The sequence below is a fragment of the Octodon degus genome, unplaced genomic scaffold (assembly GCF_000260255.1).
Source record: "Octodon degus isolate 3935 unplaced genomic scaffold, OctDeg1.0 scaffold00098, whole genome shotgun sequence".
Lineage (NCBI taxonomy): Eukaryota > Metazoa > Chordata > Mammalia > Rodentia > Octodontidae > Octodon > Octodon degus.
In genome coordinates this window covers 5,469,919-5,482,264 of record NW_004524674.1, presented here as the reverse complement: position 1 = coordinate 5,482,264, position 12,346 = coordinate 5,469,919, and the positions used below count along the sequence as shown (strand labels likewise).

At 43.1% G+C, this 12,346-nt stretch overlaps 2 protein-coding genes and 1 non-coding gene across 4 annotated transcripts; 1 reads left to right on the top strand and 2 right to left on the bottom strand.

Moving 5' to 3' along the window:
- Window positions 1-917: 917 nt before the first annotated feature.
- LOC111818647 lies at window positions 918-1,019 on the bottom strand. Its single transcript, XR_002822594.1, has one exon. It is a non-coding gene; the product is annotated as a small nucleolar RNA U13 (small nucleolar RNA).
- Window positions 1,020-9,026: 8,007 nt separating this feature from the next.
- LOC101592076 (cytochrome b5 domain-containing protein 1) lies at window positions 9,027-11,254 on the bottom strand. Its single transcript, XM_004638429.2, has 4 exons — window positions 10,778-11,254; window positions 10,606-10,682; window positions 10,276-10,494; window positions 9,027-9,668 (listed from the first exon to the last, which is right to left on the bottom strand). Exons 1-4 carry the CDS (start codon window positions 10,935-10,937, stop codon window positions 9,438-9,440), a joined length of 687 nt encoding a protein of 228 aa, XP_004638486.1. The 5' UTR covers window positions 10,938-11,254; the 3' UTR covers window positions 9,027-9,437.
- A 216-nt stretch (window positions 11,255-11,470) lies between these two features.
- Window positions 11,471-12,331, top strand: Naa38 (N(alpha)-acetyltransferase 38, NatC auxiliary subunit). Of its 2 annotated transcripts, none has more exons than XM_023723309.1 (3): window positions 11,471-11,700; window positions 11,824-12,007; window positions 12,169-12,331. In XM_023723309.1, exons 1-3 carry the CDS (start codon window positions 11,566-11,568, stop codon window positions 12,279-12,281), a joined length of 432 nt encoding a protein of 143 aa, XP_023579077.1. In that variant the 5' UTR covers window positions 11,471-11,565; the 3' UTR covers window positions 12,282-12,331. The 2 variants fall into 2 exon arrangements, with proteins under 2 accessions (XP_023579077.1, XP_004638485.1); XM_004638428.2 differs by having other exon boundaries at window positions 11,471-11,646; window positions 12,169-12,328.
- Window positions 12,332-12,346: the final 15 nt, after the last annotated feature.

Below are 12,346 nucleotides of genomic sequence, written 5' to 3'. Positions count from 1 at the left end.
AAAATATACAGAACTCAAGTTATTATCACGATACTTGTGTGCAACATTTCACACTGTCTTTTAATCCCTCAAGTACTCTCCCTTTGGCTTCCATGGCACCAGTTTCTTGGTTCTTTTTTTCTTTCTTTCTTTCTTTCTTTTTTTTTTTTTTTTTTTGTCTTTTTGCAACAGGATTTCACCATGTAGTTCAGGCTGGCCTTGAACTCACTTTGTTGCCCAGGCTGATCTCAAATTTGCAACAAGCCTCCTGCCTCAGCTTCCTGAGTACTGGGATTATAGGCATGGGCTACCATGCTTGACAAAATATATATAAAGGGCAACAAATTGTGAGAAGGCAAATGTGTAAGGAATTGGTGGTAAGTAATAGTTTTATTTTTTGTAGGCTTTTGTTTTTGTTTTTGTTTGGTGCTGGGAATTTAACTCGGAATCTTCTACTTGCCAGGCAGACAGTATACCACTGAGCTGTATCTCTGGCCCTTTCCCTGTTCTCATTTCTCTAGCTCTTCCTTGTGCATCTCCTTTTCTTCCTCCCACTTAGATATTATTCCTCCCAGGCCTTCCGCTTAGATCACATTTCACTCTCAAGTTTATCGCATCCTTGACTTTCTATCTGTCAGTAATTCTGACACCCATATCTCTGACCCAGAGTTATCTAATCCCATATACCAAATAAGATGTGAACATGCATATTTATATGCCCCCAAATTACCTCATATAAGTAATTGCATCTTTCTCTTCTAGTACTCCCTTATTTCATCATTGGACTCACCATCTTCCTGGCTGGCCCAGCCAGACATTTGGGTGTCACATTTGCCTCTTCCCTCTTGCTCAAACCTTATACTGCTCACTTTCCCATCTCTAGGAGCAAATAACTGACAGCCACAATTTAAAGGCAGAGTGGTTTATTTATTTTTTCACATCAGATGGGTAATATGCCCACATCATAACAAGGTTTGGGGGAGGCACATCTCATGCATAAAGCATGAACACCCAATCATCACGCTCATGAGCCGAAGGATCAGAGTGGTTTATTTTGGCTCATGGTTTTAGTCCATTGTTGGCTGGCTCCAAGACAGAAATGACATGGCAGGAGAGCATGACAGGATAGCTCTTCATCACATGGTAGTCAGATAGCAAGGAGGAACTGGGACAAGAAAATACCCTTCCAGGTCATACTCCCAGGAACCTACCTCCAACTGGACCCCACCTTCCATCAGTGCATTTAGCTACTGAATCCATCAATAATCTGCTGATGAATATAGCCCCTGCAGGGGCTTGTAGGTTAGCTCAGTTGTTTCAGCACCTGCTTGGGCAAACAAAGTCAGGCGCAGGGGACCATGGTTGGATCCCCATCTCCACATGCTGTACCAGACACATCCTTAAGGCAGTCTGAACCAGCCAAAAAAAAAAAAAAAAAAAGAATATAGCCCCTGCAAAAATCCAGTCATTGGGGCCAGAGATACAGCTCAGTGGCATAAGTGTCTGCCTGGCAAGCACAAGGTCCTGAGTTCGATCCTTGGTACTGCAAAAAAAAAACCCAAAAACCAAAGATCCAGTCACTTTGTTTTTTGTTTTTTTAAATTTTATTTGTGTGTGTGTGTGTGTGGCCAGCTCAGCCCACCAGAGGGCAGGGCTGGCTGGCATGTGGTGCTGGGGGATTGAACCGTGGTCCCTGTGCTTTGCTAAGCTTGTTCTAAGTAGGTGCTTTAGACCACTGAGCCATCTCACTAGCCCTGATCCAGTCACTTTGTAAACACATGAGACTTGCCAGACTTTTTTTTTTTTAATGTATTTTGTACAGGGTCTATAGGGTCTTACTATGTAGATTGGAATCAGTGATTCTCCTGTTTTCATCCTCCCAAACCTTGGGATTACAGGCGTGTGCCACCACGCTCAGTCTCTGACCAGGTCTCAGTGTGCCCTGGGGGCAGGGCCAGCACAGCATGCCAGGAAGCATGCACTTCAGTCTGCTGAGCTATCTGGCCAGCCCTTGCCAGACATTTTAGATCTAAACCATAACTTTGCTCTCTACCCAATTACTGAATTCATCTCCACTGCCACTAACCTATTTCTTGCCACCTTCATATCTCTCTCAGACTGCTGCAGTTGTCTCTGCTCCCCACAGCCCATTCATTCCATTCTCTAATTTGAGAGAGAGAGACAGAGAGAGAGAGTGTGGTGTGTGTGTGTAGCCAGCTCAGCCCACCAGGGGGCGGGGTTGGCTGGCATGTGGTGCTGGGGGATTGAACCGCAGTCCCTGATGCTTTGCTAAGCTTGTTCTAAGTAGGTGCTTTAGACCACTGAGCCATCTCTCCAGCCCCCATTCTCTCTTGAGGTTGTAGTCAAGTCACCTTTTAAAAATGCAAATCTGGGGCCAGGGAGATAGCTCAGTTGCATAAGTGCACCTGTCTGGCAAGAGCAAGGTCCCAAGTTGGATCCCCCAGGTACCACAAAAAAAAAAAAAAAAAAAAAAAAGTGAGACCAAGTGATTGAGACTGGGTGTGATGTTGCATGTCTATAATCCCAGCGCTTGGGAGGCTGAAAACAGAATCACTGAGTCAAATCTATGTAGTAAGACCATGTAGACCCTGTCCTAAAAAAAAAAAAAAAGATGCAAATCTGGGGCCAGGGATTTAGCTCAGTGCTACAGTGCCTGCATGAGGTTCTGGTACCAAAAAAATAAAAATGTAAATATGATTATGGCCTCTCCATAAATTTTTTAACTCTAAACTTATTTTTCTCTCCCCTCTTCCTACAAGCACTTGAGTTATATACTTTAAAAGGGTGAAATTCATAGTACATTAATTATAAAGTCCTCAATGTATTAACAAGTTCTGTTTTAAGAGAATGTTCTTAAGTCAGATCCATTTGTAAGTCGGACAAAGTACTATACCTCTGACACAAATGTACAATGTATATTTCTTTGCACTTCCTAGCAGTCCCCTGCACATCACTACTATTCCTCTTGCTTCCGGATATCCTGGGCTCTGACTGAGCACTGTACTACTACACACTGTTGCACTCATAGTAAGCACACAGCAGCATAACTGTGACAATGTCCAGCAAACATGTGAGCTATTTTCGCAAGCTGTTCACATCTACAAAGTGTTCATGACACCAGGTGTGAAAGTTCACAACTTTAATGTTTGTAAATTGGAGACTTACTGTGTATCTTTTTTTTTTTTTTTTAAACCCAGAAACTTACCTGAACCTCCCAGGACCTGGCTTGGCCTCCACATCTTCTACTGTTCCTCTCTCTCATATCCCCCTCCTCTCAGCAACGTGCTATGCTTCCTTTTGCTTTTGAGCTCCCCATACTCTCACCTCAACTATTTGCTTGTGCTATTTTTTACAGGAAGCATTCTGTCCTCCATTTGTCCCTTTACATTCTCTCTCCTCTTCAGTTAGTTAACTCCTTGTCCTTCAGGCTCAGTCTTCCCTGATCTCCCTAGAGGGGATTAGCAGCTGTTCCTGAGGCATTTCATACTTATCTCATTTGTAGCATGTTACATTTGCCCATTTATCGATATTTTTTGAACATCAATACTGGGCACCAGGCTAGGTGCTAGTTGTTTACTGGCAAGTAAGAGTTTATGATCCCTGTCTTCATGGAGTTCACAGTCCAAGAAGGGAGGAAGGTGGACATTAAAAATTACACTAGGGCCAGCCAGATAGCTCAGCGGACTGAAGCACCTGCTTAGGCAGAGCGTAGCAGCCAGGATTCATCCCTAGCCTGCTGTGCTGACCCCACCCATTGTGCGTGCTGAGACTGGGCATGGTGGTGCACACCTGTAATCCCAGCTCTTGGGAGGCTGAAAACAGGAGAATCAATACAAGTCTGAACTATGTAGTGAAACCTTGTACACCCTGTAGACCCTGTACTAAATACATTTTTTAAAATTACACTAAATATTTTAATTATAGTTAAGATGTTTCAGAGCACCCTGAGAGGGTATGGGAAGAGACTTGATACAATTTGAAGGATCAGAGCAGACTTCTGAGAAAGTGGCACGTGATTAAGCAACTTTAACAGGAGTTAGGCACTTGATGGTGGAGGGTGGAATGTTCCATTAGAAACAGCATGTAAGAAGGCTGTAACTGGAAGGAACTTAGAGGAGTTTCAGAAAATGAAAAGCCAGTGGGGGAGATAAAAAGGATCCTGCAGAGCCAAAACATGCAGCTTCTTGTATAGAGCCTCAGGCTTGAAGCACAGCAGCTAAAAATTTGATGAACACAAGGACAAAAATGGGAAAACAGGAGACACTTGAAACTTTGAGGATTGACGTGGTCATTGCTGTACTAATTGTATCTCTATTAGCTGAATGCCATGAACCCTTTATGTTTGAGCTTCAACAGCCAGGCTTCTGTAACATGCACACAAATACCATGATATATTATAGAGCAGTGGTGTTGAATTTATGCCACATGTGCCACAGCTAGGTGTTTGTTATCACTGAAAGCTCTAAAATGTGATTGTTCTCCCAGTATTGACATATGTATGTGCTTTCTTAACCTCAGCTGCAGGGATGGATATATTAACCTTATCCCGACATGTCATGATTGGGAGTTATACTCCCAAGTCCAGATGATGGAGCCCCTCACTCAGCTGCAAGATACAACCACAATAAAACACAGGATAGCAATAAAACACTTCATACTAGTCATTCACAAAGACCCAAAGGTTAAAGCTTTAGGAATTTGGGCCATGGGGACACTACAGGTATGCCACAGATGAGGCAGACCATTGAGACAGGTGTTAGGAATCCTGGGACCATATTGAATTTCACTTTGGATATTTAAGACTTTTAAAATAATTGCTATTCGTATATATGTCTATAATATTTCAGGGGTAGAGGATTTGGCTGTTTAGAAGATTTGATGAAAATTATAGTACTTTTCTCCAAAGTAATACATATCCATGTACACACACACACACACACACACACACACACACACACCTGTGACTTGCTATGAGGATAGAAACCTTTTCTATACTGTTATCTGGTTTTTTATTATGTTTTGCTTGGATTTATCTGTACATATATTTTATCCCAATGAATGGGCAGGTTTCCCACAAAGAACATATGCCTCTCTTTTACCCCCTAATAATGTATGTATTTATAGACTGATGCATGTAGTAAACATTTGACAATTTAGTCTTTATGGTTTACTAAGGACAGGCAGCTTTCAATACTCCATCCTCTACCCCACCTCCTTCTAACACAATAGAGATCCCCACAAGAGGACTTAGACTCTACTCTTATGTTCTGTTTACTTTCAGGTTTTAGCTTAAGTCATCATTTACATATTCTTCAGGCAAATATCTTCTTTTGGATATTTAGAGAACAAGACAAGGCCAAATAAAGAACTCTATAGCAAAAATACATCAGTAATAATTTAATGCATTGATGCCTTTGTTCTTTCTCTGCCTCTGTATCTTACCCCATACACCCACACCTGTAATCAGAACCCCTATGTGCCCCATCCTACAAGTTACTTCTCAAACTTCACTCCTTTCCTGACATGTGCTTATGAAAAAAATTTTTTTCAGGTTTAGTTTAATTTTTATTAATTTTATTGAGAAGTAAGAATGAGACAGTTTCAAATTACAATAATTAATACATTGCATATTGTTGTCTTTGTAATAGTTATTCATGGTGCAAGATGCAGACATGACACCATGTCTAAACATTATTAGTTCAAAACTTCCTTCTCACTGAACTAAGAGAAAGTAGCTGTATATCTCTGCTAACTATTTTATATATATATATATATATATATATATATTTATATATATATATATATATATATATATCTTTTTTCTCACTACAAAATGATCCTTCATTTATATCCCCCCTTTTTGCTTACTTTTGTCAGAGATGGTTATTCCATTGCCATTCATATATTGTAGGTGCATGAATTCAGCAAAGTAATCCAATATAGTCCAGTAGTCTATAATAGTAGTGGGTTATCCACATGACTGGCAGTGTCAGAAGTTGTTGACTTGAGCCTTTTACAGCTCAGCATATCAATACGGCTTTACTATTTTTTAAATTAATTTTATTGAGAAACAAATATCAACGAGACAGTTTCAAAATAGGTTAGTAGGACAGTTACAATAATTAATACATGCATATTGTTGTTTTTGTAGTAGTTATTCATAGTACAAGATGCAGACATTGATACCCTGTCCAAATACTATTAGTACAAATCAATCTTCTCATTGAATTAAGAGAAAGAAGGTGTATATCTATAAGATAACTTTTTTTTTTTTTTTTTGAGGTACCAGGGATTGAACTCAGGACCTTGCGCTTGCCAGGCAGACACTTATTCTACTGAGCTATCTCCCCAGCCCTGAAAAAAAATAATAACAGAAATAAACATAATGTTAATAGAATGGTGGCCATGTAGTTTTTACATTTATTTATTTAATCTTTCCCTCCCCACTATAAATCTAAAAGGAGCCACTTTGAATCCTTTGGAGCTTGGATTCTTCCCACCTACCAACCAACCTCTTTCCCTGATCTGTAGGCAGTTACAGCCACCTCGTGGCCATTTGGGGAAATCACAGCGTTTTTCTCAGAACATCTCTGGTGAGAAAACTTTACATACAATAGTAGTAAAGTTTTGGATCTGTGGGAAGCAGTGAAAGAGAAACCTGTAGATAGATCCTGCCACACAGGAGTCAACCAACCTGTCTCTTGTCTCCAAAGACACAACATTCTACCCACTAGTTATGACAGGCCAATTCCTTGACATTTGAGTTCATTCAATCAAAATTTATTGAGCAGCAACTGTGTGCCCAGTAGAGGGAATATAGTAAAGAACAAGATGGACTAAACTTCTGCCCTTAAGAGCTTACAGTGTACCAGCCAACTAACTGGTTACATTCAAAATTTTATGAAGTAAGAACTCTGAAAAATGCATAGTGGTGAAGATTTAACATTAACTTATTTTGAGAAATCAGAAAAGCATCCCTGAGAAAGAAACATTTAGGATTAGCTAGGTGGAAAGTGAAAGACTTTGGTGAGCAGAGAAAACAGTCTTCATGAAGCCACTGAGGCAAAAAGATACTTAACAAAATTCGTGAGACTCACCTTGGGTATCCTGGGACACTGGGAACAAAGAAGTTTTATAAGATATGCAAAGTAGACAGGATCTAACATATGCAGGATCTTTGCATTTAAAATATTCAAAAAGTAAATGAGAGAGAGCCACTGAAGAAGTTGAAAAATGTTTTGATTTTTCAGACTCAGTAAAAGGAGGGCATAAGTGGAACTAGGAAGAACAGTCAAGAAATTTCCCCGGCAGTCTAGACAAAAGATGATAACTGAGAGAAAAGAAGATGGATTTAGATCCAGAGATATTTAGGAGATAGATTCTACTTAGTTTTGGGTTTTGTTTTTGAGACAGTCTTGCTGTGTAGTCCAAGCTAAGGATGGCCTCAAACTCGTGGTTATCTTCCTGCCTCACCTCCACATATATGAAGAAAGGATGTTTCTGGCAAGAGATACTAAAGTATGATACATACTACAGAAAAAGGACAAGTTTGGGTAGAATGAACATGTCCCATAGGCATGGTCCCTGAGTCTGGCCTGTGAGGAACTGCACAGCTTTGGTTCTTAAATAGCTTAGGTTTTAGTTAAAGATACACATGGAACACTTCAAAATTGATTAAACAGGGCCTAAGAAATAGCTCAGCAGACTAAGTGCCTGCTTAGGCAAGCATAGGGTCCGGGATTCCATCCCTGGTACCACATGCTGCACTGGCCCCACCCCTGGTGCACTGAGTGGGCCACCGAGTCTGGGTATGGTGGTGCACGCCTGTAATCCCAGCACTGGGGAGGCTGAAAAAAGGAGGATCACTGCAAGTCCGAGCTGCGTAGTGAAACACTGTACCAAATACAAATACATTTTTAAAAATTGATTAAACATCAGTGATTAATTCAGATAATTCATGACTTCCTGCATTCTATGGGATTAGACACAACCTTAAGTCTCAGTGAATTCAGACACTGCAGAAGTCAACAAGGTTATCTTCAACTTTGTTCATGCTTCTCAGTCAGCCCCTCAGAAAACTCCCCTGCAGCCCACATGGTATCTCACAGGGACCACCTCTTGTACTGTGGCCCAGGGTCTCTGGCCAAAAAGGTAACTCTTAAACTCTCCCTGATTCATTTTTGCCTGCTGCTGCCAGGAAGATTGTTATTCTCAATTCTTGTCCCTTATTTAAAAGGAATCAAATGTAGCCATTGGAGGGTTTTCTGTCTTACTAAACTCTTCTCTTTACCTCTATCAAACCACTGTTTTAGAATCACCATTTCATAAAATCAACTGTTTTCCTCACCTTCCCTAAGTAGTGAAGCCCATGGGTGGTGGTTGGGGGAGTGCTTCCTTTGCCTCTCTTATCAAAGTCCCAAGCTACAAGCCCTTTCCCACTCTGTATTTAACTTTAGTCAATAAAGTTCTTCTTTGCTTCAAAAAAGTTAGAAAAGAAATTTTGCTGTGGGATTAACAAAGAAGCAGCCTTAATAGCTATTGCTTGGCTGACAGTCTTCCCTGCTCCCTCTTTACCCCTGGAATACTGTGCTAATTAACTCCAATGTAGTGTGTGATAACACAATAGGTCTATGGTTTCCCACTGTGCAACACACTTAGGACAAACCTATATCCCAAATACTTATTCTGGGAGCAGTGGTTACTAATGTAAGCATGAGGTCAGACATTGAGACAGTATCTTTGCACTGAAAAAACATGATATTTGAAGCTAGGAAGACTTGGACTTGCATCCTAGTTACTAACCAGTTGCCATTGTGCTACTGACACTAAGTTCAAAAAACTTAGCTGTGAAATAGTGTTAGTGACATTAACTTTATGGAATAGCTGTAATAAAAAGAATGTATAAAGCATCCAGCATAATATCTGCATTGAATTATACAACCTTTTTTTCCCCCTGTGTCTAAGTTGCCCAGCGCTCTTCTCAAGGGAGATAAGCAAATTTTGCATGATCAATGATAGTTATTTCCTTTTTTCTCCCTATTTTTGTCTTTGTAAATCTCATATTCTCCAGCCATTTCATTTCCATCATTGGCAAAGATGTTCTTCCATTCCCTCATCCCTAGGAGGGACTTTTTTTACTATTAAAAATTTCGACCTTAGCTCCATGACTTTTCTTCTTTTCATCTCCCTATTCAAGATTCTGTGTCTTCTTTTGTCATTCCCAAAGATCAGTTCACTTCTAGCATCCTATTTTCTCAGAGCAAATCATAAAGGATCTGGGGAACAGGATTCTCATTCTTCATAAGGACTGGCCAAAAGCCAATTCCAAGAGGAAAACTGAGGTCTACACCCTGGCACCCCACACTCTGACCTCTTCCTCAAGGCACAGCAAAAAGCAAACTCAAAATGTATTGATTCTACAAGAGCACACATCTTTCCTATAGCTCTGTGAGGTCATCATTGAAGTAGAGCAGTACTGCAGGTGTGTGGAGTGTGCTGTCCATATTGAGATAGTCAAACTCTTCCTCCTCATCCCGGATCCCATTTTCTTCCAGAGTACAATTCATGTTCAGGTTCTTGCCTTCATATTTCCATGTGTAACTGGCAGCATGTGCATTATAGGGGAGATAGCGGTGTAGAATTTCCCACATTGACTCCAGAGCCCCCACCTGAAGAACACAGAAGCAGCCTACCTCCAGAATCTGGACGGAACACACACACACACACACACACACACACACACACACGGGAAGGGGGACACCCAGTATATGGCAGCTGGGATCAGAATGTCTCCTTTGCCTTTTTTTCCCCTCCACCAGGGGTTGAACTCAGGACAGCAAGGAAGGCACTTATGCCACTAAGCTATAGAATGTCTCCTTTGATGCACAGCAGCTTGAACACTGTACAGTCCCTGAAATACAACTGAGGTTCCAGCATACATTGAAGTATAAGGGATGGCCCCAAAGGGTCAAAACATACATACACATACACACCCTTGCAATAGAGTAAAAGTCCAACTGCTGTCGAAAAGAGTATAAGAGTTTCTGAGGATCACCACCAAGACACTTCCTAGCACTTACGGAAAGTCTTTTGTACCACTGTGACCCAGACACACCTAGAATTCCCAACACTGGAGACCTGGGTGGTCTGCTTTTCTCAATCAGTGTAAAGAAAGAAAACATAGTAACTACCCAATTTGGGAAACTGGTGGTCAGGATCTACCTGCTTCCCAGTTCCCTCTGTCTAACCAAATCTCACCCATGCACCAACTCTCACCTCCAGTACGTGCTCCTGCGACGTAAGCGTGTTAACAATACAGATGTTCCGAGTCTTGGCAGACAACCGCCCCACCTCATATTGAGACTCCTTCCACCAGGGCTTCCCAAAATCATTAGCCCAGTCGGAACGCGGCAGCTGAGGCGGGACGTGAACGAAGCGGCCCCGTGGAGTGCGGTACCTCAGGCAACCGGTTAGCGGATCTATGTGCTTGCGGATCTTTAAAATAGGGTTTGGGAATGGGAGTTGTCGGCGCAGTCACAATTTCAAGGTTCTGGCTATTCCACGTTTCCTCCCCTTCCCAACTCTCCCCGTTCCAACAAAACTCACGTCTCTGGTTTTTGGATCAAACCAGTGGCTGATGTCCTGGCCTGCAACTTCCACGATGGGTTTCAGCAGCAGGTTCCCTAGGAACGAGCAGCCGCCGTCAGTGCCTGACGCCCAAGAACGCCTCCATTCCCTCGGCATTCACCTCACCCATGGCTCAACGTGTGTCCCTTACCCTTATACTCTTGTGCCAACGGGGTTAGGTTGTAGACACATCCCAGGTAAGACACCCAAAGGTCTTCAGGCCGGTTATGTTGTGCCACCTCCGCCGGGGTGAAATACCGTCGCCGGAAATACTCAAAATCTGGCCCAGCCACTAAGCCTCGGCGCTCCATGGCTCTGGCTCTTTTGACACCAGGTCCCTTGGCTGTTTCCTCTCTCTTCAGCACAAACTCACTACAGCATGCTCCCTGCCTTGGAGGCTCTTAGCGGAGTGCGTTTATTTGCTGACATGGAAACCATTGTCCTTTTCCAGCCACCGTCAACTAGGGTTCAATACAGTACGGGTGCGGTGGATAGTGGGCTGCCTGTGCTCACGGGAAATGTAGTCTAATTCCAACATCGAGTATATTAAAGTATGGAGTTAATGCTGGGAGAAAGGGAGCACTCCGTTTTAACTCAGGGGCCAGAGATACATGGGATATGTAGGAAAAAATTATCTCCTGTGACAAAAAAAAAATCAAGATAAGGGGGGAAGGACAGAAGAAGGTATTGTTATAAATTCCAGGATTTGTTAAGGATGTGTAAGAAACTACAAGTAAACCTCTCGCGATGTTTTAAGACGTCGGGTGTACTAGGTTCCAGTGAGCCATAATAGACAACTCGCGAGATTTCTGCTAGTACCCAAGAGACTATGAGTGATCTCGCGAAAGGAAAGACGTCTGAAGGGCTCGCGAGATCTCACAACACCCGACCGGAAAGGTTCTCGGGAAGTTGAAGCGCCCAGAGACAACCCCTGAGCAAATGGCTGGGGCTGGGCCGACCATGCTACTACGAGAGGAGAATGGCTGTTGCAGTCGGCGTCAAAGTAGCTCCAGCGCCGGGGTTAGCACGGGTTCGGGTTCAGAGATTGAGGAGCAGTCGGGCACCAAGATGGGGGTACGGAGGGGGAACTGCAGCTCCCGACAGCCTCTAGGCTTCGTGTGAGTGCCCCGCGGGATGCCGGGAGCTGTGGTTCCGCGGGTGGCCGGTCGGTCTAAGTGCGTGTCCTGCCCCGTGCAGGACTCGGACGGGGAGCATGAAGATTCTCCTGCTGCGCGTGCCCGGCAGCAACTGGAGGCACTGCTCAACAAGACTATGCGTATTCGCATGACAGATGGGCGGACACTAGTCGGCTGCTTCCTCTGCACCGACCGCGACTGCAATGTCATTCTGGGCTCAGCACAGGAGTTCCTCAAGCCGTCGGGTTAGTGCCTAGGGGATACACACCCATCTGAGAATATGGCAAGACGTTTCCCCTTCAGGGCCTGGCTCTACCCCCTTGTTTTCTAGGGCTGGTTTTTGTGGCTCAGAAGGGGAGAGGTCGATACTGGCTTGTTTCACTGATGCTTTGACCCTTCTTTCCAGATTCCTTCTCTGCTGGGGAACCTCGTGTGCTGGGTCTGGCCATGGTACCAGGACACCACATCGTTTCCATTGAGGTGCAGAGGGAAAGCCTTGCAGGGCCCCCCTATCTTTGACCACAATCGTGCATGTCTTTGAGACTTAATTAAATTTCTGACAGAAGTGTCTTGTGTGTAACCTG